Here is a 26,317-nt window from a genome sequence, read left to right on the forward strand (position 1 = left end):
TGTCCTCTACAAGGTTTCGGAATTTCAGCTTCTAGATGTGTATTTTTGAAAAGAAGTACTAGTGTTCGGTTTCTCACGTAGTATAATAGTATCCTTCGTGATTTTCACTTGGATAGGGACAAAAAAAAGTGAAAAGGACAAAATGAAAAAACAAAAAGAAAGTAAATTATTCCTTTCATTATTTATTAAATGAAACCGAAGAAAAGAGAAGAAAACAAATTTACCTTCTAAAAAAAAACTTGCACGGAATGTTGTTTTTTTTTTAAAAAAAATTCTTTTCTTAAATTTCGATCCAAACAAGATAAACAATTCTCTGACAACATTATTTTCTGTTCTCTCTCTTTCTACCATCCAAAAGAAGGACCAGAGGTCTTGCTGTAAGAAGCATGTAGACAACTTACACAAGCACCAACCATAAGAAAGGAAAAACAAAACAAGACAAAACTTATCTGCCATCATAGAAATGCTAGATTGCAAATAATTGGCTAGTATACGGATGGATGATGAATGGCTCCAAAAAGAACAAACGTAAAACCCAAAGGTTTTCGATGTCGGGCGTGTATGTGTGTGTGTATATATATTTGAGGGTAAAAGGGGAACGTGGTGATTCCCCATATCAAAAATATGATGATTTTGTACTAATAGACAATAGCAAGATTCTGAAGTTCCAACTTGGGTAATTTGCTCCTCATACTTAAAACACACAACAACATTTGATTGGTTTTTTTTACCCCTCCAAATATTTGCTGCAGCAGGTCGATCATGCATATTATTCATGCTGCATAAAAGGACAGTTTTATGCTCGAGATGTGTTATACATGAATGAATATTCAGTCCAATAGAAGCAATGAATAAATGAAATTATCATTAATTCTCAGCTAAGAGTCATGCTACTCTGGTAACATAGTAGTCTGCAGTACATCTCGGCTTTCCAAGGTTTCAGTTCTTGTCATTTTTCATTGTCATTCCACGGTGACGACAAGACTCCCAGGCAAGAGCAGCATGGATAACACATGAAGATCCCTACACTGGAGAAGAAAAACAATAACAAACAAAGATTTCATAGTCAACAATTCCCTACAGGGTAAAGTTATATTCTGATACAGTACGAGGACAGCATCTGCTGCCAGATGTACCTCCAAAACAATTTTACTCCTACTTTACATATGTACAACACTTACTCTCAAAAATATATCTATCATTAACGAATTGAAATTACTCCTGAACAATACCCATCTCTGGCTCGACACACCAATGGGCCTGGTTGAAATCCACAATTTCGTCAACTGGTGCCCCTATTTGTGGCATCGTCAGAACAATTTTCCTCTTCAAGGCACTGCTTATACCTCCAATATCCATGCCTTCTTCTAGAGCCTGCTCCACAGCCCTTCCTACTCCCTCCATATCCACTCCCACAAACTCTGCATCCGCTTCAAATAAACAAGGCAACTTACTCTCTTCAATTTGTGCGGATTCTCTAGATGGTAGATCACTGGAACCATCCTCTAACACCTGAATGTCAGATGGCTGATGCCAACCAACCCATTCAGGCAGCGGTTGATCACTAAACAAGTCTTCATTCTCAGTTGTATCAAACTGGAACAGGCCAATGTCATCATCTTCGAAATGAGGCTTTCTTGCATCAGTTGGCCCACTGAGTCCATTTGCTGTATCAATCTTGGGACAAGAGCAGCTCAAAGAGCACCCACTGGGAGAGACCGCATTTTTGACCTGCTGCTCCGATCTCACTGCCACAACACTGGTTGCTCCGCTGAGATTAATATCATTCATCTTACCAAGAACAGAAGTGCTCATAGTCTCCGCAAGACTATCTTCTTGGAAAGCGAACCAGTTTGAATTAGTAAAAATACAGCTGCTTCCAAAAATACATTTGAGGTGAAATTAAAACTTAAAAGCTTGAAATGGAGATGATATTGATCTTGAATAGCAAATTCCAGTAGAGTATACCTCTGATGATCACCCCCAAGCCTTAAGGAAGAGATGATAACTTTGGTTGTGTCCTCATGGTACACATCCTGAACAGTCAGAACATGGAGTGCCCAGAATGTGACAGAGAATACTCAAACTGTCAGCTGCTTTACTGATACAGCCAAAACAACTAATACATGCTTCGCATGCAGGATGATAGTTAATCATGTAACAGTGCATTCCTACTTGATCAAATGATAGCTTAGCCTAGCATTGGCAAATACAGTTTTTGAACCTGTTGTATATCTCCAGATTCATAAACATTTATGAAGTGAATCTCTAAGTAAGACAAAATATCTCCAGATTCATAAACATTTATGAAGTGAATCTCTAAGTCAGACAATATATTGTATGGCTATGCATATCTTGGATAACAAAATTCACTTACTTAAGGAGAGTAAATCATAATAGATATCTGAGAAGATTCAGATAGATGACATCATACAAGAGAATTGGTGATTTAATTTAGAGGTAGGGCTCTCAAGAACTATGCCAAAGAATCCGATGTAACGAGATAATCATATGGTAGCACACTAGCATTAAATAAACATCAAGCATCAGCTGACTTATACCTCACTTCTATTTTCAAAAGAAAATGTACCAATGATTGATAAATTAACTGAAATGGTAAAATAGGCACTAAATGAACAACCAAATCTAGTATAAACCATCCACTTACCTCGTCATCTTGATCAAGTGATCCATTGGCCTGAAAAAAGGAATTACCATCTCATAAATCATAGATACTGAAAGACACAAGCAGAGAACTTAAATTACCATAACGAACACACCATCCTAAGTGCGATAAATATCACCTCTTTTCTGTTGTCGCTTTCATAGACGTTGTTCCTAAAGGCCTCACTCAGATTATTAGCTAAGGCAGTAATATCGTAATCACTGTCATGAAGTTCATCATCATCGCTGTCTCTTGTCCTTTCCTGCAACATTGTTGGGCGGCTGCAAGTAATAAATAAAATTGCTACATCAACTAGATGGATGTTTCAAACAGCTGAGAAGAGATCTTTATAGAAATTCATCTTAATTTCCAATTAATAAGCAGGTTCTTGAGCAACTTATCGTAAAGCATCAAAACAGTTCATTTTGTTAAACATAATGACTAATTTAAAGTAAATTCAAGTGTGGCAGTAGATATTTCACCAAGCATCAATATAGTAGTAATTTCTTGCAGCACGGCACATACCCACAAGTCCAGTGATTGATGTTTTCAACAGTATTTCTTTCATGCAATACATAACTTAGCCAATCAAGCCACTCCCCAGATTCCTACAGAAGCACAAGGATACAGCTAATAAAAGATCTGAGAACCTAATTATGTGGACATTCAAGCATTCCTCACTGTTTAGAGATATTATTAAGAAAACTGACAGTTACACTAGTTCTGTTCATGAGCAACACTAGTCACGCCTAAAGTGAAAAATTAACACTCTGCAATTATAAAGGGCAATCATTAAGATTTAGGTAGCTGCTTCGAAAATATTCCCCAACCTATCAACCTAAAAACTTTATCAAGCACCTTTGCATGATTAGCAAGTGATCAAAACAAGAAAAAAGAGTACATGGTACCTGTAACTAAACAGAATCATGATGCTTTTGTAATTATGAAGCATGAGCTCAATATTTGCTTTCCAAGTGCATGTTAAAGTTGAATTCTCCAATGGGCAGTTGAAGCAACTATTAACAACCATATTTGTTAAACATAAATATAATTTCTACTCAAAACACTCTTCCCGCATAAAATTATTATGACTGATGAGCTCACACCTATTTTAGTAGGTATTCTTATATAAAAGGTTACCAACCAACAAAGATATTGTGTTTCTCAAATAGTATGATATGAAACATATGTAACTTGACCCAGCTCCAAAACTAACCATTTTAAACATATTTTCTATGAATTGATTTAAGTACTTGCTCTGTATTAAGCTGACTACAGACATTAATCCATTCATCAAAAGTTTGAATCTACCACGAGCTCTTCCTTCATAGCGCGCTTTTATTCAGATCACAAAGTTTGCCAAGTAGAGTAATAGAGCAAAGCAACAACAGAACGAAAATTGTAAATAGCATCAGACTGAGTTTAAGTTCTCTCATCTTAGCGGTAGCTGGATGTCGATCTCCACATTCAACATTATCATGAACCCCACTCCTTTTGTATCTAACACTTCAAACTTCGACTAAGGTTGCATATAGTTATCGACACTTTTTTTTCTTATTCTCTCCTGATATGAGAAATAAATAGAAATAACCATTCTAAACAGTTAAGATATCATAGCCACCAGACGATACTTCCCATGCCTTTCATTAATCTATCTCAAACTTCATCCTTTTTATACTCGTAAGAAAGATCAGGAGAATATTTATCAGTTTATAAGAAAAACAAAGCTAAGCAACTAAATGTCTAACTGAAAGCATGCTTCATAGAGCAGAAAATGCTAACCAACAAGACAATTGACAAAATATAAACCTGCAGATATGCCTGAACATGATCATTGCTGATACCCAGCTGGGTAAGTTTGTTACATATTCGTGAGATGTGTCCAATGTGCCCAGCCCGCGGTGGTTTTCTTCCAGCAGCGGGAATCGTCACCTGTAAAATTGAAAGGAGCAAAAATTTCTCAGCACCAAGTATTACGAAAAAAATGGCATGTGATGCATCATGCACCGGAAAGATAGAGTTACTCACAGGATTTGAATCAGAGAGTAATGGAGTCTTATCTGCATTCAAAAACTTCCTGATAATATTACATTCAGCAAAAAGATGATCGATGATGGCACTACGATTGCTCTCTAGGCATGCCATTATCAATTTCTCAACATGATGGTGCAGAAAATTATTGAATGGATACCTGTTCATAAAATTAATAGCATATAGCATAATTAGCGTAACACCAACACAGAGATGCTAGAAAAACTTATGAAAATGTAGCTTACTTGAAAAACAGATCCAGAATTTTCTGGATAACACCAGATTTAATTATTTGCAAATCAGAGGCTTCATAACCAGTCTCTAATAACACTGTCACAAACTCAACAATCTGGAAATACAACACCAAAAATGTCAAAAGATTACTTTTCTATGAAAAGCCGACAAGACCGAAGTATATGACTCAACAAATCTACTTGTGTAAATTACAGTTTTAGTCCCTAAAATATTACTTAAGTTTCATGATGGTCCCTAAACTTTAATTTATCACATTCGGAGTCTTCCCATCTTAGTCCTCCATCTGCTTCTATCGCTTGGGAGATGGAAATCTGAGATAGCATGCCAACTCACTATTCGGAAGCTTGTGAGTCACTGTTTCCAATAAAAATAATGCATAATTACCATATTGATCAATAATAGAGACATTTGAAGGCGTTATGATGCAAATTAAGGAGACTTTTGACAAGAGCGCATAAATTAACAGGCTCAGAAAAGTGGCTTGGCGTGCAATGTCAAATTTCCATCTCTTCATGCAACAGAAGAAAGCGGCGGGACAAAGATTAACGTTTCAAGAGCTCAAGCTCCAAAATGAAACAAATCAAAGTTAGGGACCAAACGAATTTCAAACAACAGTTTTGTGAATAATTACCTAATATCTGCTATCTACTTTATTTCCAAGTTTTGCTAAAAGAGAAAATATGAGGAAGTACATCTGATAAACCCAAATATGTGTAACAGATGTTTATCATTTTATAGCATAATATCCAATAAAGTGGTTAATGGCCAAAGTTTTTCACATTGTTATCATTATAAGTTCCTGCAACTAAATATGAGTTAGATAACACGATGGTAGCTGTAGCAAAATCCATACTATTAGACGATGTTTCCCAAGTGGAGGATGCAGTTCACCATAACTAGTACAGAGAGTGTTCCCATCAGATGAGACATTCAAAAGTTCTAGCAAATCACCTGCAAATTATAGGATTAGTAAAGGCGAATAGAAATCTATTATCTATATTACAGTTCCTAGCAAAGGATTTAAGTGCCACGGCATGGAATCGGCGAGAGCTTGCTGGCACGGTATAGCACGCTGCGTGCCATGCAGTGTCGAGTGTGCCAGTCACAAAAATATCTGTGTGCCGACAGACACACTACAACATGAAATATTTATTTTATTTGGCATCAATATATTCTAATTGCTTATTATATATCTTTATCAAATCTTTTGCACTTTATTGAGATAATTACTTGCTAATTTTAAAGAAAAGAGAATGATGAGCCGTGCTATCAATATGGAGGTTGTATTATGTTGATATCTTCTCAGCATAGTACGACACTGCAGGCATAGTCCGTGCCAATAGACACTTAAAATCTTGCTCGTAGCAAATGTATGATATAGGGTTGAGCATTTAGGAGACTAACTTGGGTCATTTTACATATAACAAAAAGCAATGTCTATAAAACTATTGAAAGCAAACAGATGAGCCAATAATAAAAGTTATTTTCACACTAATAAGTAAAAAAGATTATAAAGCTGTGCACAATATATTTAAATGAAATAATAGAGATGTACACAACACACCGTGTAAAAATGATAAAGATGCAAGCTGATGGCATTACAATTCCTGCAAGATGCTAAAATAACAATAGCCATAAGGTGCTTCAGCCACAATATTCCCAAGCAATATCTTTCAAGGCATGTAATGGCTGGCAACTTGTAACATGCACCCCGGTGTATAACATAATATGCACCCTGGTGCATAACTATCAGACCCATTACACCCAAAAAAAAAGGATTGACAGCTGCAAGGAGATTCAGCATAACTTAATGCAATAGACAAACTATATGAACCAAAGTGTACAATATCATTCTTGAACCAATGAAAGGAGATGTTTCCACCATATCAGATATCTAAATTGAGTTTCTGGGTTGATAAGGATACAGAGGGTGATGTAAATGCATCAATTAACAGCCACATACTGGGACAATATAAATTAATAACTAGTTTAAAGCACCAAAATGGATAAGCTGCAGCAAGCAGTTGGACATTTACAGATTAGAGATCTGCAGGCTAACACTTTTTTTTAGTTATAGAACAGTACCCCTAAGTGATAGAAAAATGCAGTGCCTGTTTCTTTATAAATATCTCTAGGATAATCGCTTAAATATCCGCTATCCGAAGTTTTTAAGACAGTATAATATTCAGAGGAAAATAAAAGGCAGTCTAGCTTCAGGTACTTGAGCTTTGGGTCCCAAACAACAACTTCGACCATCCAGTTTCATTCCCCGATAAAGCAGTACAGATAGCCCTTGCTATTGATAAATAAAATCATATATCCTTACATTAACAGAATTGTACTCTTTCAAACCTGATTGCTTCCATCCACAATCAAGTAAAACAAGCCAGTCAACAAGGTAAAGCAACTACTATAATAGGGGGCCTTGAATAGACACAATTCTGCAGGTCATTGAACATTACGGTGGATAGCATAGAGGATCTTCATACATACCCAATTTTGATAGCATAGCGCATATGGTCTCAAAATTGATATGAACAGAAGATTCATACAAGTGCTGACTTCTGAGGGAATGGAAGAAACCACTTGAAGAAGGCTTTTTAGGATCCAACAAGGCAATGCACACTGAAAGAGAGTGAATTAGAGCAGATTTCGATGGTGAATGTTCCAGGGCATGACCAAATATCCTGTGAATAAAGCTGCACAGAAAAATACAATAAATTAGCACTTATATCAAACAGATATATTGCAGCACGTACGATTGCGGGAAGGGTAGTTAAAGGCAGTACTTTTGGCTGGAAAGCTTGGCTGCTAAAGCTGATGGTGCATTTTGAATTATGATGCAAAGTACTTCCGCCGCATTCGCATGTTCTTCTGGTGTACTCTATAGTCGCAGGAAAATGAGTACATAACAGGAGATCAACCTCTAAGTAAATACAATAATAGATATATCAAAACCAAAGAACACGAGGCCTACATTTCTTCAGTTATAAAAAAAAGAGTTGTTTTAAAACTATCTAGAAGAAATTCACTCGGGTAAACATAGAAGTTGCAGATATCCTCATCTATTCATCCTTTTTAACTTAAAAGGCGATCCTAGCTATGCAATTGTCAGCAACAGACTCAACATGTGCCTCACATGTTTCAATATGTATAGCCAATGACCAAATAGTATGCTAAAATACATCGATACAAAATTTAAGTGCTAATTCTTCTCCAAGCTAAATCCAAATAAGCCAGATTATATGTTATTATTCTCCAAGCTAAGTCCAAATAGGCCAAATTATATGTTAATGCGCTCCAATATTACCTAAGGATCTAAGCAAGCTTATAAGTAGTGCTGATGATCCGCTTGATGTTTAGTTGAAGGTTAGAATATAGAACGAAATGGACGAAAAAGAGAGAAAAGATAGGACAATTCTTTAAGTAGATCGTAAGATGCGAGGCTGTTAAGCAGGACATTCTTTAAGAGATGAGATAATGTTAAGCAAGACAATATCAGAGGCTGTTAGAGAAAGTGTGATGTCCAATTGGACAAAGGATATAAGCCTTGAGTAGAATTTTGTCAAAGACATTTTGGGAAGTCCGTTTCACTTCTTAGAATTAGTAGCAGCATTTACTCCTTATGGAAGGGAATAAATAGAAACAAGGAATACTTTTGAAACAATTAACATTTTTACATGCCAACAATTCCACCGACATTCAGCTAAAGTAAGATAAGAACCTGAAAACTGAGATATTCAACAATACTATATTTAGCAATAATCTTATGAGTAGCAAGCAAACCAACCATAAGAACAAAAATTTAGAATAATACTTATTCAGTAATTTATCTTATGAGCAGCAAGAAAATCAACCATGAAGAGGTAAAAACCTGAAAGACTTAACAAAATATCTAACAACCAAAAGTACATATCAGGACTGCACAAAACAGAAGGCAAGCATTGTTGAACTTACCGAAGGACATAATTTATCGACAATCATGTCAAGAAGATTGGTATCAGCTAACCACTGCATGACATCAACGGAGTTTGGATACATATGATCCTCACCACCGACTAGACGAACCAAAATCTGTTATCAAAATTCAAAAACAAACGAGAATAAAAACTGATCTACGTCAAGAAAATGACATGTTCAAAATTCGAAATAATGTCAAAAGCATATTGACTAGCAAGACTCAAAATGCTTAACTACCATGAGGCAATAAGATAGGTTTAACACAATTTTCTGACGAAAAAGTACCATTTTGTAGAATAATGAGATAAGGCAGCATTATGGCAGGTAGACAAAGTAGACAAATAGGAAAGCTCCCATTAATAGCACATCAAGCTTACCTCAAAAATATAATTTTCATGGTGTTGGTAATAACAGCAAATCACTAATTAGTCCAACTTAGTACCAAATTTAGTAACAGATTAGAACACAAAAAGACAAGAATGACTTGGAATTACCAACCTCCATGATTGACGTTATGCCAATCAAATCTACCAACTTGCGAAATATAGCCTCATGGGTCTAGCATGGAAACAAAGTAGACGTCAATAATATATATTAAAAAAAATTTATTTTGACATCAACTGAAGAATTTGACCATAGAAAGTTAAAAACCATAACAGTAAAATAAAAGAGCCACTTTTGCCAAAGTTGTGAACCCCTCAGCCTTATGGCAAAGAAGGAAAATTCTGTCTTAATTAGCATATTGCTTTGCTATGAGCCTATGGTCCAGCTCTGACAATGTCACCGGTTGGGTGTCTCTCCTTTTCAATTAGAAAGTGCATTTTCTTCAGTTCCTCCGACACTAAATTGGACTAACTATTTAAAGCTCATTAATTTTCTCCAAACTTCATATCAATGAAAGGATGGAAGGAAGAGGGGTCTCATTCATAGACAATGTAGTCCAGAAAGTCCCAATCTAATGCAACTCAAAAACAAGGAATCAGTATCCTAAAATGGTTTGAAATCCCAAAGTAAGAAACTAATCTCTGTGGGAAACACTTTCCTTAGGAGAGTCCCAGTTGCCCACAGATCTAGGTTTATTAACCAAGTTCCAAGGTGCTAGACTGGTTGAGCCAACATGCTGAACTTGGTTGACAGCCGAATGCTGGTTGATGAATTCAACTTAAGTTCATACTCATAAATGCCTCTTAATTCAGGAAAATCTCCACCCATAATGAAGTCTTAGTTAATCACATTTGATGCTTTCCAAATAAGTGATCATGTGATAGAGTTCTCTTAAGGAATTTTTGAATAGACCAACCGAAAAAACTCAAACAAATGTCAATTTGTCCATTGGGATTAGTTTGTATTTCAACAAAAGCATAGTAGTGAACTAATACCAACATCGCAAGTAAGAGTTCAACAAAAAGCACATGGAATTTCCAATATTGTGCCTAATCTAAGAAATACAAGGATAAAGCACAAGAGAATAATTAACAGAATTAACTTGGAGCTATAGACCATAAATCAAGGATTGCCTATGCCGCCTGTGCTGCCTCATGCCGCCCATGCTGAACCGTGCTTAGGCCCTGCCGACACGTGGAACAGGGTTGTGCTGACACCAATACCATATCAACAAAAGAAGTCTTTTTTTGCAATTTTTGGGATCTTTTTGAGTTTTTTTAATGTTAAAGTTGTACAAAGTTTTGATTCATACTTAAAATATATAGATCTTTTAAATCTACAAACCTTTGGAGCAACCTATGAAGCATGGATACTTCAATTTTCATGCCGTATCCGTATCGGATACGTATCGGATACCGATACGCGCTCGATACGCGCCCGATACGTGTCCGATACGGGAATGAAGTATCCGGCATTTTTAAAAAATAAAAAAATATCGGATACGGCTCGAATATGTGAGGGATACGGGGGGATACGGGGGGGACACGGCCAGGTTCTTTTTTGGTCTAAAATAATTGAAACTTAAAATTTTTTTAAAAGCTCACGTCCAAACCTATTGGAAAGAAGGAAAAGAGTGAGAAAAACACCAATATCTGTTCAATTTGTCATTTCATCTATCTTTTTGTTCTTGAATGGTAGAAGGCGCTCCCTCTCATTCTATCTTCACACAGTATTTACTCTCTTCCATCTAATTTGTCAACCTAGTATTAAGCAACAAAGGCTATAGAAAATATGATTTTTTTTTCCTTCTCTATTAAATTGTTAGCATATTTTTTTATTACTATTTTAATAATAGAACTAACAAATCAGACATATATATTGAATGGCTAATTATCTAGTTTGTGCGACTATATATTTATTGTTATCATTTGATCAAGTTGAATGATAGTTGGTTTGATACTTTTTGAATTATTATTTTATATGATTGATTATCTTTTTTTATGAACATATGTAGAATAATTATACAAGTTAATGCATATTAGAATATATTCCTTAATATAGTCTAGATATTCTAATTGTTCTTAATATATCATTACATATAATCAACATACATTTAAATATATTTAAAATAATATTTTATTTAAGTATATTCCGCGTATCGTATCCTAGAAGTTTTAGAAATTGCCGTATCACCGTATCCGTATCGTGTCGTATCCGTATCCCCGTATCCGTATCTGTGCAACATAGGGAGCAACTAGTAAGTTTCATAACATAATAAGACCAACTTTTAGTGAAAAAAATACAAACAAGAAGATATCCTCCAATTTCTTTTATCTTTTATTTCTAGTGAATTTGCCCACGGCAGTGTTTTCCTATAATGTTTTATCCAATTATGACTTTAATTTTGGTTTCATGCATATACTTTCATACTATATATATTTTCTTTTTTTCAGTTTAAGATGTTTGCGTGTAAGACATAATACATAAAATATTTTATATCAATTTGAAATATTAGAACACTCTAAAAAACTCAATTTTCTTAAAATTTCAATAAAAAAGCCCAAGCCAATGTGTGCCAATGTGCCGGTGGCGTATGGGGGGCGTGCCAACATTGGCTCTCTTGGTGCCACTGTGGCATGCCGTTGGCACAACGTCACGGCCGTGCCAGTGGCACAACAATCCTTACTATAAATAATCAAACAGAAGTTTCTTGAAAGTACCATCCCTATCAAGTTATGTCTGATTTTTCTTGTTTTGACAAGCTTAAAGCTAATAGTATCGATCCTTTCTTAATCGAGTGTCAATAACAACACAAGTGAAGAAAGTTGGGCATCCCTACAATAAATATCATATGTCAAAATGTGCTTAGGATAGGAAAAAAAAGGGTATTAGGAGAAGCTACCTCTTCCAAAGGTGCTTGCCATAAATAATATGCAAACCTCAGTTATGGAAGTAAAAACTTATAATTCTTCCTGGACCAGACCTATTGAACTCTTCATTCGGGCAGAGATGGTAGCAAAGCTTACCTTGACATATTTCATAAGTGAAGTCATCTTCCGTGACATTAGGCAGATAACAACCTGGTAACAATAAGAAGGTTTACTAATCAGCCATCAAACATAGCACATAACAACTCCAGAGGTTCTCAGCAGTGAAGAACTCTACAGTTAGGGAAGAATTATAAGAAATTTTGAGTTGAATTCTAAGAAAATTCGAGTTTCTGACAACCTTGCTGAAGTACCCAGCTAGTATTGAATTATGTGTGTGATTAAGTTCAAGAAAGGAGAAAAGCATGTTCATCAGCTGCAACAGCAAATTATCAGTTAGCAGCAAAATCTTCAATACAGACCAAAAAAGAAGATAAGGAGCAAGATTAAATCAGACCGCCTAGAATGCTTACCTCCTCATCCTCTACCAATGTCTTAAGAATGACATCTATCTCACAAGTAAATATCTCACAAGCAATGAAAGGGAACCTTGATCGCAGGATAATTAGAAAAAGTAAGCCAGATTAAATTTCTTCTGAAAACTGAAGATTGAGCTAAAAACAAAAGGGTAAAGCAGCAGACAAAGAGATATATTCTAACTAATGCAACTTACTTGAAGGCTCTCTTGTTGTCAGCATCTTCAGGAGCATCTTCAATAATAAACTGCAGCAACTGTTCTACCTGAGCTCTCTCTCCAAGACTGAAGAAAATTAAAGCACATTCATAGTGATGAGACCAGTGACAGTGATAAGATTGTTTCAAGCAATTAAGAGTTGGAAGGGGAAAGAAACATAAAAAAGAACAGTACAGTAAATCTAACAATCGTCTTCAAAAAATTCTAACTGTACAGTAAATCTAACATTGATAGGATTGCTTCATAAAATAGAATATTACAAACTTATTAGTCGTGTATTTAAAGCTTTGCATTCTTGGATTATTTCTTCCTCGTCCAAAAGCTCTTCCAAGGTGAAATTTTCTTTGTCCAGAATAAGCTCCACCTACAAAAAGAGTTATTACCAACATAAGAAACTAAACAAACTAAATTGGAAAAAAAAAATGCACGAGTACTTACCATCAAACATAATTTCTTAAAAAAGAAAACCAGCACAAAGATACAAAGAATTAGACGCAGAACTAAACTTTCTCAATATACATTGAGGAAGTGTAGTGGTATCACATAATGTAGTCAACAAAGTGCAACAAGTATTTGCAACACTGTGGACTTCCCCTGCTTGTTGTAACATTCACCATTTAAGGTTAAAAGAAGAACAACCACAGGAAACATCAGAACAATTGACTCCAAAGATCTATACTAGAGTTCTAATGAACCAGAGATACCAATTATATTCCTAAAGGTGATCCCTGACATCCGTTCTCCAAAGGGCTTTTCGACAAACCTAAACTGTCCAATATCGAGGTTTAACTGAGGGGTTCAAAATACTTAGTAAGCAGCTCAGCTGTGTAAATATTCAAATGCCTTGATTATGTTATGATTTTTATAAAAAAAAACTGGAAAAAAAGATTCTATTTAAAACATAATAATCTGCATGACATGCTACTGTTCCCCCTGCCTCTTGGTTATACAATGCCCAAAAATCCAGAAGAGCTCAAGACAGTTTTGATTACATCAAGGAGTGGCCAGAAAAATGGAGAGTCCATATACAACTGGGCAAAACTAGAAGGCTGTTCTTTACAAGCAAGAAGAAGAAACAAAACTTAAGATGTTAGAGGTGGCTCGAAGGAGGGGGAAAAAGAAAAACTACGGTTTCTCAAGCCCCAACACACGTGCAAGTCTTCTAGAAAGGTGAATCGAATGGATCAATTAATCACTAAGAAAGATTGAATCTACATTCTATAGCATCTATTATCTGATGGCCATATCACCTCTATTCCATAGCTAAAAAAACGAGCCATATGGTGCAGCTGGTACTTTATGCCATTCATTTTACAAGTTGCCTCCAGAATGTTACTAATATGTGTGACGTCATACCAGCATTTCAGCTACATCTGCAAACTTGTATAAAATCTGTAAATTTATTAACTAATTTCATAATGAATATAAAAGAAGGTGAAACACTAAGATTGTTCTTTTGCATTACAAATTCAGTAGGAAAGGAGCCAAAAGTAATAGACTGTACGGGTAGAGTTACGAATTTTAAATGTATCACCTTAACTAGAGAAGGGTCAATTGTGTTCTTAATAATGAAATGTCTTCACTTATGACTTTGAAGGTTCAATCTATAAAAAATATACCGAAGTGCCTTATCCGTGTCAAATATTTCACGGAGAGGATTACTAATCCAACATACTAAAAATTTCTCAAGCAAGGACTACAATGCCATGTGCCGTGCTGTACGCGTGGCATAGCCTTCGTTTGGAATGTACACAGCAAGCAGCATAAAATTCACGCAGTGTGCCGGTATGTGCTCCTGAGGGTAGTCCCAAGTCCCAACTGTTAAGACCGTCAATACTGGAACAGCATCCACCTCAGGCAGTTACCAGAATCTCATTCCCCAACTAAAACAAGTTTGTGCATAAATCTTTTAGAAAAAAATGTCAGCATCTTAAACAGAAGTCTAAGATGTATGCGTACACCATTCATGTGGCTATAAATGAACTTCATCATCTGATAATTGGTAATTCCTCCATGATGGGGACAACACTATGACAATGCAGGAAAGGTTATAATTCTCAGAGGCATTGATTTGGTCATAACCCATTTTGAGAGCTTCAACTTGATGGCCTTAAAAGGCCACTTTCCTGGACGGTAAGAAGCGGATTAAGTAAGAGCTGTCTTAATGAGTAGCTTTCATGAGCGCATGAGCAGCTAACAACCAGCAAATGAAGCTACTGTGTCAATAGGGAAATCAGAACAAGTGGTGAAAGCTTTCAACTTTCCCTATACGGAATCGTAGCAACATTTATTGCAGTAGGAGGGAAGATACAAGTAAATGCTCACTTCCTCCGTAACGAAGAGTGGCTATTACACGGATCGTAGCACGGACGAGCTCGTAATTTGAAAAATTGAAAAGATTAGAAAGTTTAGCAGAGCAACAGAGAGCAGACACCGACTTGCATCGGAAAATAGAGAGGACGAAAGCGAGCGGAAGCGCATGATTTTTTTTTTTAAATTTTCTGCTTTTCATCTCAGAGGCGGCATGAGCAGCAAAGCTTCTGAAATCACCGGTCGCCAGAAGTAGAACAGCGAAGCATGCAAATAGACGAGGGGGTTGAATTTGGAAAGAAATCAGTCCAAATTTTGACTCACGGGGGAGGGAGCGGAAAGGCTGGGGATTTGCCAAAACATGGTGGTGCAAGGAGAGCTCGCAAGCGGCCTGCCCCCGGGCGGATTCGTCGGCCTTTGGAAGAGTACCTCGATCGCCGGAGCCCTACCTAGTTGGATTGGAGTCCGAGAGTGGCAGCAGGCTGCTGAGAAAGAAGCGAGATGGGGCTTTCGTTTGTGCGTGTGTGCGCGTCTCTCTATCGAAAGAGAGGCGGCCCCCGCATATGGTTATGTAATAACAGTAAAACTACGGGCTATGGAAGCTACCGAAGAAAGAGAGGGCGACAAGCCCAACCACGCGCAGAGAGGGTTCCGGGCTGGGCGTATCTGTCCGTCTGCGACAACATAGATATATAGAGTTTGAGCTAGAATATTATCGACAGCAAACGAATTTTATTGTCACTCATTTATTTTCGATGATATAGTCTCCAAATCAACGATCGGTATCGTTGAATATGATCTATACCACTTGAAGTGTTTAGAAATCAATTTTCATAATTTTCAATATTGTTCTCTTATCCATCGAGTGGACACAAAAATGAATGGCTGAAAATAAATATTCTTTAAAAAATGATGATAGGAGTCTTGTAATTAAGATCAAGAGTATAGATCTTGTTTTAAATAGTTTAAAGAATTTTCTAACAAAAATTCAATTGATTTGGATATTTTTATACCGTTAAACGAGAAAACGCCTCATATCGACCATTAAAACTATAAATTTTGAAATCCTTTGATTATTAGGCAAATAATGTCGAAAAGATTTGAAATTTGATTTCTAAACACTTCAAGTGGTATAGATCATGTTTAACAGTGCCAATCGTCGATTCGGAGGCTCCATCATCGAAAACAAATGGGTGGCAACGAAGCCCATTTGTTATCGATAGTATTCTAGCTTAACTCTAGATATAGATATAGATATATATATATAGAACTAGGCTACTATACTAGTAATAGCACAAAGTCATTTGTGCTACCAACTTTTTTGCCATTGGATTAAAAGATCTACGGTTAGGATGATGTGGGCCCCCAAGGGTTGAGTGGGTGGTTGGTTGAATAGTATGATTTAACGGGTAAAAATGATCAAAATGGTAGATCTAACGGTGGAAAACTTGGTAGCACCAAGTGCTTTGTGCTATTAATAGCATAGTAGCCGAACTCTATATATATATATATATATATATATATATATATATATATATTTATTTATTTATTTAGATTTATTAGATGTAGCCAAGGTTAGCTGGAAGAGCATAGGAAACGGAGAAAAATTGAAATGCTGCGCACGCTCGCCTTAAATTTTTGTTTGTTCCGTCTGCTACTGCCTGCAGATCACATCTACCGACCGTCCCTAGTATGTTTTCGGAATTTACTTCCGTTTTAGTTTTCTCCGTAATTAGCTTCGCCCGGGCATTAGTCTGATCAGAGACTCACCGAGCGATTCTCAGGGAGTCGCAGGGAGGCTGCAAGGGACCAGCACTCATGGATCGCGATGCATGGGCTGGTCCGAGAGTGATCCAGGCCGACCTAATTTTCAGTATTGACCCCGATCATCGCAACTGGTACGATGGCCCACTTCATGCGGCCCAAGTCTGAGTGGCAGGCTTTCCGTACAGTTCGCTGCGAAGAAGCGGGCCATCCATTTGGGCTATACAAGGACCCCTCTTTCTTGGGCCACGATCCTTTTCCGACCTCCTCTGCTAGTCTTTTTCTGGCTCGTCTCTTTTTTTTCCCAGTCCCGTCGCTCCTCCTGTCCTCAATCCGTCGCACCACATCCGGGCGCCATGGCAGGGCCGAGTCGCGGGTCGAGCGCTCCCGCCAGGAACCTCTTCCCTCCTCAAGAGCTTCTCGACGATCTCTGCAGGTCCCCTTCTTTCATCACTCACTCCCTTCTACCCCTTTTCCTCTCCTCCTTTTATGCGAACGCTCGCACCGACGCTACTGTGCTAATTTTTTCTTTATTTTTGTTGCTCTTGTTGTTGCTGCAGTCGATTTGTACTGAATGTTCCGAAAGAAGATCTGGAGTCGTTCGAGAGGATCTTATTTCTACTGGAGCAAGCGCATTGGTTCTACGAGGATAATTCGGTTGAACAAAATCCGTCGCTCAAGTCCCTCTCCTTCAAAGAGTTTACATCTTTGAGTATCCTTCCCGCCTAGTTTATGTATTCTATATGTTATCCAAGGTTTTGCGACCTTTTACTCTAGTGTCGATCCGTCTTAAGCAGCCTAAGGAAAGAGTTAGTTGCTTCAATGCTTTATTGTAATAAACAGCGATGTTCTTGTTTGAACTTTAGACTACTCTGTCCAATTTAATTCATTCATTTTTAAGGAACCGTCAGGCCTCTGTATTAGCTACACAGACTGGGCTTTATCTTGACACTGGGCAAGCACAAGTTCCGGAAAAGGCTTAGTTACAGTATCAGGGATTTTTATTATTTTTCCTGGTATCCTAGTTAATTATGTTTTTTCCCCCCTATCCCTTTCAACTAAATATTTTCCCTCAAGCCATTGATATGAATTTCCTTTTTCGTCTTTTTTTTCTCAAACCATCTATATCTTTGATGCATGGTGGCCTTGATTTTCTTATTGCGATAGTTGGATTTTCTTGAAATATGTAATTAGAAAAGTATGCAACTCCAACAGAGACATATTTTTGAAGTTCCTGTTCAATCTGCTGTGCCTTTTGACCTTTTTTTTTTTTTTTTTCCTTACCATGCTGTCCTATTGTCCTATTGTCCATTGTCCATATAAAAGAATCCTCAAAAGGATTAAAATCAATGATCTTTTTGTGACCGAGTATATAGCTTAATGAAATTTCCCTCAACTAAATAATCTCCTAGTGAACTATCTTTGCTAAGTAGAATAGTCATTGTATTATGTTTCAAACCTTCCATATACCTGCTCCTGGTTTGAGGGACGGATTCGTATGGTAACTTAAATATTAGAGGTTGTGCTTGCAATGACTTAAGGCTACATCTGTGCTTCATACTAGTCGTTATTGCCTTCATGGCACTTAGGCGATCATTATATGAATATTTATTATTCCCGTATGTTCTTGATCATTTTTTTTCTTTTTTTTTCCTTTGCTGTTTTTGTGCCATTGCAGTGTTTAATAGTTGTTCTACTCTAAGGCCTTATATTGCACATATCGATGATATATACAAGGATTTCACATATTACAAGTTCCGAGTCCCTGTATCTGGTGCGATTATACTGGATGAATCTTATGAAAGGGTAAGGTTTCACCTAGATAAAAGCTGATTGATTTTATCCAAAGTTTGGACCTGGAGTATTTTAAATTTCTTATATAGTTTTCTTCTATTCTTTTATCCCCCTAAAGTTGCATCTACAATTGGAGATATTTTTTTAATATTGTGGTCTTCTTACTCCGTTCATGTGTTGTATCTATTATTTCACATTGAACTCAAGCTGCTCTTGAACAGCTCATTTAACAATTTCTTTCAGAAAAGAAACTTCCATGTTAAAATCGTTCCCATCATATGAATAATGATTGATTACAATTGTCCTTATGTATCTGTTATAGTCTAAAAATATCAAGCTTGACTATAAGGTAGAACTTCAAAAAGGCCCCCTGTGATATGGCTTGTTTGCAATTTACTACCGGAGGTTCAACTGTAGCACCTTACCTTCCTATACTCTCTGATTTAGCTCCATGAGACACTATCTTAATAAGGGTAGCAACATGCAACATTTAAACCACAAGATTATAAAATGTAGCACATTGCCACCTTTTGTATTGTATTTAATCATCTTGTGGTTCATAAAACATAGCACATTTTTATCTTGTTAATAGCATGTTCTTAGGGGTTTTTGGGCGACTAGGCCTATAGAATTTTTTAATTCTAAGAATAGACATCCAACATTTTTATTTATAAAATTATGCCTAAGCGTTGAATGATTTACTGCTTTTGATTTACGGCTTTCTGAAATCTATAAATCATTCACCGCTTTTACGAAACTTACATATTTTCTATATCTGAACTCCAAAAGATGTATAGTATTAGACCCAAAAAATAATCCCAATACTTCAAAAAAAAAGCGGTGAATGATTTACCGCATTTAGAAAGCGGTGATTCATTTACAGCATTTAGAAAGCAGTGATTCAGCCTAGTTTTGTAGGTATACTTTTTGAAGGACAATTTTTATTATTATAACAGTTTTTCAAGTCTATTAATAAAAAAAATTCACATTCTTACAGAAAACTAACAAAGAAACTACAAAGCGTAAATTGCTACACTTTGAACCGCATGGTAAAAAACTGCAAGTGTGTTGTAGCACAAGGGGGGCTTTCTGAAGTTTCCCCTGTTTTAAGTTGTTATATTAAAATTTCAATTGATGTGACGTATGAAGATTTTGATAGTCACATGGAAATCATTAAGATTTTTATAATTTTGTGCCTGATTAATCCAAACATGATTGAGCTAAACAACCCTCAAGCTCGTGTCCTGAATTGGATGAGCTAATGTAGCGGGCTGTTGTCATCTGTCAAGCCGAGTTTTGAGCTAGAGTTATTTGCTAGCAAGTAGCTCTGTCTAAATCCAACTTGTCGTCTCTGGTGGCTCAAAATTTGGCAGCCTGCATTGCATTATCTGTCTTTTAGCACAGGTGTCTTCTATCAATGTAACACTTGTATCGACCATATGTCGGTGCTGCTTAACGGCTCTATAATTTAGAATGTTTGAATGCATTTTTCGTGAGGTCTTTGACACTACTGTTTTATGCAGTGTTCTGTGATGAAGAAATTTGAACATGAAATGCAATATATTGTTTCTATGAGATGGCAACTATATGTATTTGTTCTTCTACCGAATATACCACCCCATATAACCTTCGTTTTATTCTATTAAAAATAATTTCCGTTAAGCTCCACTTCATAATGTAGATTTTCAACTTTCTATATTTTAGTTCAGAAGAACTGAAAGGTAAATTGTTGCCAAGTTGTTCTACTGAATAAAATATTTGTTGCAACTTTAGTTGTTACTATGGAAATAAAGTTTTCATGATTGCAGATTAGTTTACTTCTCTAAGCAGTAGTGCCTTTATTTTTAAATTTGATACCGTGTTGTTTTAAATAGTCACCTTTTCACCTCAGCATCTCCACAAACTTCTTGCATTGTGCTTAATGCTTGACTTTATTTGTAAGAAGGAAGGAATGCTGCATATGCCGTTATTTAATAAAATATATTTTTTGTAGCAGTTGATGTTTGAATGTGTTCATCTGAAGAAGACTTGCCTCATTTATCATTTGAAGTAAAATTGAAGCTTCTAAACATTTATATCCATGAATGAGACTTTCCAGTAGCTGGCAATCCAGGTTGCTATATCATATATTTCATTTTGCAGTGTTTGCTTGTCAAAGGCTGGAAGGCCGGAGCAAGCTGGAGTTTTCCGCGTGGCAAACGGAGCAAAGATGAGGAAGATCATACTTGTGCTGTTCGAGAGGTAAATGCAATTTACCAGTTTCTTTTAAGAAGAACCCACTATATTGACATGTAATTTATGGTTTTGTACTGCAAAATCGGCATGGATTTGACCATGAAATACTCTTTTGTGCTGATTTGATATGCCAAGATTCATAGCCAGGGGCTTCAAAATTGTTGCTATGTCTACACAAACAAAGAGAGTTCCTCTCAACTGTTTATTCAATACTCTGCATTGAAAACTTGATATCAGAACTATTAATAAGCCTAACTCAGGGTTGCTTCAACCAACTTATCCTGGATCCCCTGATTTATTTGTTTGATTATCTGAATAATTGTGTCAACAGGGCTTTAGGTGCTGTTAATGTAAATTTAAAAGCATCCATAGCAACTATTATAACATTAATACTTTTTGACTAGAACTAATATAACACAAATCTGAAAAAGCAAATCAAAGAAATAATGATGCTCATAATGTGATGCATGTAAGCTCATGTCAGAAGAATATCTATCAAAAGAATTTGTAACTACCGACCGTCCCTAGAACAAGTGGCAAAGGGCTTGGTGGTTGGTACCCGAGGTCCCAAGTTCGAATCCTAGTTGATTCACATTTCTAGCTAAGTTTATTTCTAAATGAAATAAACGAAGCGGGTAGCGTGCTACCTATCTCTCAAAAAACAATCATTTGTAACTAAATCCAAAATCTCTAAACAAATAGCAAATTCAACTGAAAGTAAGATCTAGCCCAAACTAATTTAAATCCATTGAAGGATTGTCGTGCCATTGGCACGGGGCATGCCAGCGTGCCATTAGCATGCATGGAATGTCACGCCTTGGCACAGACACTTTTTTGTATATTGACAAGATCGGTGCATGCTTATTAGCACGGGCGGCATGTGTCGGCTGTGCTAGATTGTGCCAGCAGCACAGAGATCCGAGAGTTCGTCCAACTATACTCAATTGGTGGACTTGAGTAGACCCAAACTAAATTCTAGTCACTTTGACTTGAACTTATTAAAAATTGAGCACACCGATTTCCTGGCTTTTTGGCTCGCTGTTTTAGTGTTTTATTATTTATTTATTTCAGTTGGAATGATCAAGTATAATTGTGACTTCACATTCTGAAGTCTTCATAAGTGATGCCTCATTTGTATTGGTGTGTAATCTTATATAATTATATTGGCATATCAGTGCTAAGTTGCTTATATCAAAGACGAGCATAAGTTGCTTATGTTTGATTATATGCTTAAATTCTCTTGTTTCTTTCCACTGTGTTTCCTTTGATCTATACATATCCAATTTGTGAGAATCAAGTTCACAAGGGCCTGCTGGTTCTTTTGTGCTGTTGTTCTTTACGGAATTCTTCTCGATCTGTTTGCCTTACATCTATGCACAACCAATGCAGGTTTTGGAGGAAACGGGATTCGATGTTTCCAAACTTCTGAAAATGGATGACTATATAGAAGTTGTAATTGGACAACAAAGGGTCCGACTCTACATTATAACTGGGGTTAAAGATGATACTGCTTTTGCTCCTTTAACGAAAAAGGAGATCAGTGTATGTAATTTTTTTTTTATTTCTATTGCTGAATATAGTTTTCAAGTTATCCAAGTCAACCAACAGTGGTATAAGATATAATAAATTTGCCACGATGAGTTCTTTCGGAAATTAGAGTTGGACAGGCCCTTCACAATTATTTTAACATAAGTGAAAAGTTCCTCTGTCTGTCTGGTAGCTTATATCATTTTTTATGGTATCAATAGTACTTAGGGCTTGTTTGGTTCACAGTTTGTAATATTCAAGCAATCCTCCATATTTCTATTGAAAATATTCAAATTATTAGCATTCAACGCAAGTTGGGTAGTTGTAAAGGGTGTTAGTGGATTAGACGAATCATTGTAGATTCCTAGATGGTAGGAATACTAGATTATCATGGATTAGGAGGTATTCTCATTTACATGCTTGACGGGAATCGTTACTAGTCCATTAACAAAAATATACTAATTTTTAACAACCTCCCACCCCCAATGGCATGATAAGTTAGTAACAAACTTGCCATTCCAAATATAACAAAAATTCAACATTCTCGGAATATTACAAACCTTGAACCAAACAGCCCCTTAGTTGTGTGTCATATATTCATGTAGAGAATAATGATGAGATGCATACTCTAGCCTTTTAACATATGATTTTTCTTTAATTAAAGCACTATCTTATGCCAGTTGCTCTATCGCACGTCTGTCAGGAGGTACTTGTTGCCTCTTAAAGGTCTTTAGTAGGCTACCTTGTTAGAATGTTTCTAAGGTCAACACTTATTATAAGTGGCCCTTAGATAGAAAGTTCGGAAGAGTGAAAGGAAGGGTTATTTCTAGTAAAAGAAAGGTAGGCTATCATGTTATGTTCTCATTTGATTGGATATGCTGTTGTTTTCTTTTTCCTTTGTAGAGACTGTTGAAAAAATCTTTTTTTTCTTGCACCTATGAAAAGTGAGGATATACTGTGCCAAAGAAAATAAATTTTTAATACCAAAGTGTGTTAGCACACAGGTATTGTGTCAACGGCATATATCGGCACGGCATGGCAGCATGTTATAGTGTGCTGGCCAGTGATCAGCCCAACTCCATTAATTAGATCCTTGTCTTATCCAATAGGTGCCTATTTAGCCTAGCCCAGCTTTTCAAGCAACTTCTTTGCTTTGCGAAGTAGTAGCTAAGCTTAGACATTTAGCAAACGAGAGCCCAAGAACCCAGGAGCTTTCCTGTGGGAGAGGGTTAGATGAACTCAATTTTGAACCTTCTAACTGCAGCTAGAATCTGTTCAAGATTTTAGTGAATAAGCTATTGGTACTCCAGCTCTCTACTAAACTAGCTCTTCTGCTAAGGCTCCACCAAAGCAAACAGTCCCAAGGTTTTTCAGGCGAATTTGCACAACCAGAAATTTCGTTCTTTCAACAGACTTTGCTAAGGAAGTAGTTTTAGTTGATCCACGATCTGGGAACCAAAAAAAAAAAAAGGAAAAAAGGAAATCTGTACCAAGAAGGAACCTTGCTTTGGCTCCCTGAAACGTATAGTCCCTATTTATCAAGCTTCTCCCATAAAGACTACTGCAATAGATAACCATTATTCAATATCTAATGTGTTACTGTTGTTTAGGTCAGTCCCACTTCTGCTTCTGAATTATCTGTCTCTATCTTCCCTGCTTCTTTTTTGTTCATGACTTCTGTAATTTAGTATTATTTTTCTTTGAGTTGAATGCAAGCTGTACTTCTCTTTATAGTTAATATAAAAATTAATAGAGTGCTAAAAACTAACGTATCCCTTAGATACGGACAGGAAATCTCATGGCACAGGATCGATGACCTTCAGCCAGCTGGTGATGATGCAATATCACGTGGAGTGAATGGCTTAAAGCTATACATGGTTGCTCCATTTCTAACGTCAGTGACTGTTAGACTTCTAGTTCGTAAAAATTATACTGCTGAAATTTCATTGTTTTGGGTATCTTACTTCCCCCTTTTTATTGACTTCGGCTTTTAGAGCTTTAAAAGCATGGATTGCAGCACATCATCCCACACTGGTTCAGAAGTTAGATTCTTCTGTCAGAGGTTTGTACCTTCATTCTTTCTCATTCTTGAGTGGTGAAAGCGAAAGAAGTAGTTCAGTTGTTTATAAAAGATACTATTGAGGATTTCAATGGTCTAATGGTGAACTATTGCACGAATGCTGCAACTTGCCCTACACTATTTATTTTGCATAGGGAATCTTACTATCAGCTTGGAAATTTATAGGGTCATATGACTAAATCAATTATTTACGTAAAAAGCCATTCCTAAATGCAATTCCCAGATGGGTGAAGTAGCTAATGGATCTTTTTGTGATAACTAGCATCAAGGACGTTAAGTATACTTTGTATCCACTTGTGAGAAATGGAATAATTGAGTGGAAGATCATTTTTGGTGAAATTCAATAAAGTTGGCAGGTACAATGGTGCTTAACACAAAATTGTAATCATGTTCCTTTTCCTTGTGATAGAACTGCTGCAATTTTAGCAAGCCTTCCGAACTATAGGTTTTCAGATGAAGCCAATTTCAGATTATAGATTCTTTAGGTATGTGAAATTGAGGAGAGATGTTCGCAGACAATCCAAATATACCGATTTTGTATGCGATGTAACACCAGTTATGAGACAAAATTGGCCTATACTGCTCATATTATGCTCAACCCAAGTGCAACTGAGTAGGTCAAAGCATCACTCTTTCAATGGGGTAAAATAAAAGTTTTGACCTAGACTCAGCAAAGTTTGCATGAGCTTGCATATCAAGGTAGTACACCGGCTATTACATCTAACTGCTTGTGTAGAGATCAACTTATGAATCAGATTGCAACTGCTGGAGTTTCTCCAACTGGCCTCTACAATGGAGTTTTGCTCATTAGTCATGTTCTTTCTATAATCTCTATGTTCTACTTTCAAATGTGATTGCACTGGTAGTTACTGTTCTGGAATTGGCCAGGCACATCAGAGTCGAAGGCGAAGAATTCATTGGGAGGTGCAGTACTTTCAGAGAATTCATTGGTAGGAATGGGATCTGAACCTCGAAACGACGACACTGGTCCTGGTAAAAGCTTCAGAAACTTCAGGTTTGATGTAGCCAGCATCTTACAGTCCGTGGAACATGTCTTCTCTGCCATTTAACATTGCATGTTGCAATATGTTTTTTTTGATGTAGACTAGGGCTTGACTATAATACTGTGTCTGTTAGTATGTAAGTGTGATCATAAAAGAGGATTTTATGGTGTTAGAAATCCCTCCCTCCCTCTCTCTCAATTTACTGCATGTTCAGACTTCAGACGCTCCCCTCCCTTTTTTTTTTTTCTTTTTGCTTTTTTCAACTTCCTACTGCTGCTTCTTGGTATTCGTTTTACTACTAGTCTTAGTCGGAGAAGGTTACTTGATGGGAAAAAAAGAAAAGAAAAAGGAAAAGAAGTTGCAAGCTTTTTCTTGAGGCATTTTTCAGCTGAGCTTCTGAGATTTGAGGATTTGTTAGTACAGGGATAGTGTGCTGCAGGTGTGCCGCTGGTGAATATCTACTGCTTGGTGGTGAAAATAATATGTTGCAATTGGAAACTTTCAATGTGGATCCATAATGGAGTAATATTCTCAGCCAATGATTGAAATATTATTTGTGCCTACAACTTGTTACGTTAGTGCATGAAACATTCAAGGTTCTGTTGGGACTTGGGAGGCCCATATGTACAAGGGGTGCAGGCGGGTTAGAAGCCTGCCCTCTGCATATTGGAGCAAATTCTCGCTCAC

General features: G+C 36.6%; 2 protein-coding genes across 6 annotated transcripts; one reads left to right on the forward strand and one right to left on the reverse strand.

Moving 5' to 3' along the window:
- Nucleotides 1,034–15,812, reverse strand: LOC109728933 (serine/threonine-protein phosphatase 6 regulatory subunit 3-like). 5 transcript variants are annotated; one of them, XM_020259487.1, is made up of 19 exons: nucleotides 15,551–15,812; nucleotides 13,181–13,280; nucleotides 12,896–12,982; nucleotides 12,696–12,771; nucleotides 12,524–12,598; nucleotides 12,322–12,375; nucleotides 9,410–9,469; nucleotides 8,909–9,025; nucleotides 7,741–7,835; nucleotides 7,445–7,650; nucleotides 5,805–5,902; nucleotides 4,942–5,045; nucleotides 4,694–4,856; nucleotides 4,475–4,597; nucleotides 3,191–3,273; nucleotides 2,805–2,946; nucleotides 2,669–2,698; nucleotides 1,969–2,036; nucleotides 1,034–1,873 (listed from the first exon to the last, which is right to left on the reverse strand). In XM_020259487.1, the coding sequence occupies exons 2-19, from the start codon at nucleotides 13,207–13,209 to the stop codon at nucleotides 1,216–1,218; spliced, it is 2,268 nt and encodes a 755-aa protein (XP_020115076.1). In that variant the 5' UTR covers nucleotides 13,210–13,280; nucleotides 15,551–15,812; the 3' UTR covers nucleotides 1,034–1,215. The 5 variants fall into 5 exon arrangements, with proteins under 5 accessions (XP_020115076.1, XP_020115074.1, XP_020115073.1 ...); XM_020259485.1 differs by having other exon boundaries at nucleotides 13,177–13,280; XM_020259484.1 differs by lacking the exon at nucleotides 15,551–15,812 and adding an exon at nucleotides 14,167–14,211 and having other exon boundaries at nucleotides 13,177–13,280.
- LOC109729035 (mRNA-decapping enzyme subunit 2) lies at nucleotides 17,268–25,850 on the forward strand. The gene is made up of 8 exons (XM_020259650.1): nucleotides 17,268–17,426; nucleotides 17,551–17,702; nucleotides 18,669–18,796; nucleotides 20,927–21,025; nucleotides 22,409–22,561; nucleotides 24,337–24,440; nucleotides 24,541–24,608; nucleotides 25,515–25,850. Exons 1-8 carry the CDS (start codon nucleotides 17,347–17,349, stop codon nucleotides 25,694–25,696), a joined length of 966 nt encoding a protein of 321 aa, XP_020115239.1. The 5' UTR covers nucleotides 17,268–17,346; the 3' UTR covers nucleotides 25,697–25,850.

The sequence above is a fragment of the Ananas comosus genome, linkage group 25 (assembly GCF_001540865.1).
Source record: "Ananas comosus cultivar F153 linkage group 25, ASM154086v1, whole genome shotgun sequence".
NCBI classification, from domain to species: Eukaryota; Viridiplantae; Streptophyta; class Magnoliopsida; order Poales; family Bromeliaceae; genus Ananas; species Ananas comosus.

What these genes read in the sequence shown, in the direction of transcription:
- LOC109728933 (XM_020259485.1), bottom strand. Translation starts at nt 15,589, where the DNA reads ATGTTTTGGCAAATCCCCAGCCTTTCCGCTCCCTCCCCC. An exon ending in GACAACAAGAGAGCCTTCAA is followed by an intron (nt 12,772 to 12,895) that starts GTAAGTTGCATT and finishes CCTGCGATCAAG; the next exon opens with GTTCCCTTTCATTGCTTGTG. An exon ending in CACTTGATCAAGATGACGAG is followed by an intron (nt 2,037 to 2,668) that starts GTAAGTGGATGG and finishes CTGACTGTTCAG; the next exon opens with GATGTGTACCATGAGGACAC.
- LOC109729035 (XM_020259650.1), top strand. Translation starts at nt 17,347, where the DNA reads ATGGCAGGGCCGAGTCGCGGGTCGAGCGCTCCCGCCAGGAACCTCTTC. An exon ending in TAACGAAAAAGGAGATCAGT is followed by an intron (nt 22,562 to 24,336) that starts GTATGTAATTTT and finishes AGATACGGACAG; the next exon opens with GAAATCTCATGGCACAGGAT. An exon ending in ATGGTTGCTCCATTTCTAAC is followed by an intron (nt 24,441 to 24,540) that starts GTCAGTGACTGT and finishes TTCGGCTTTTAG; the next exon opens with AGCTTTAAAAGCATGGATTG.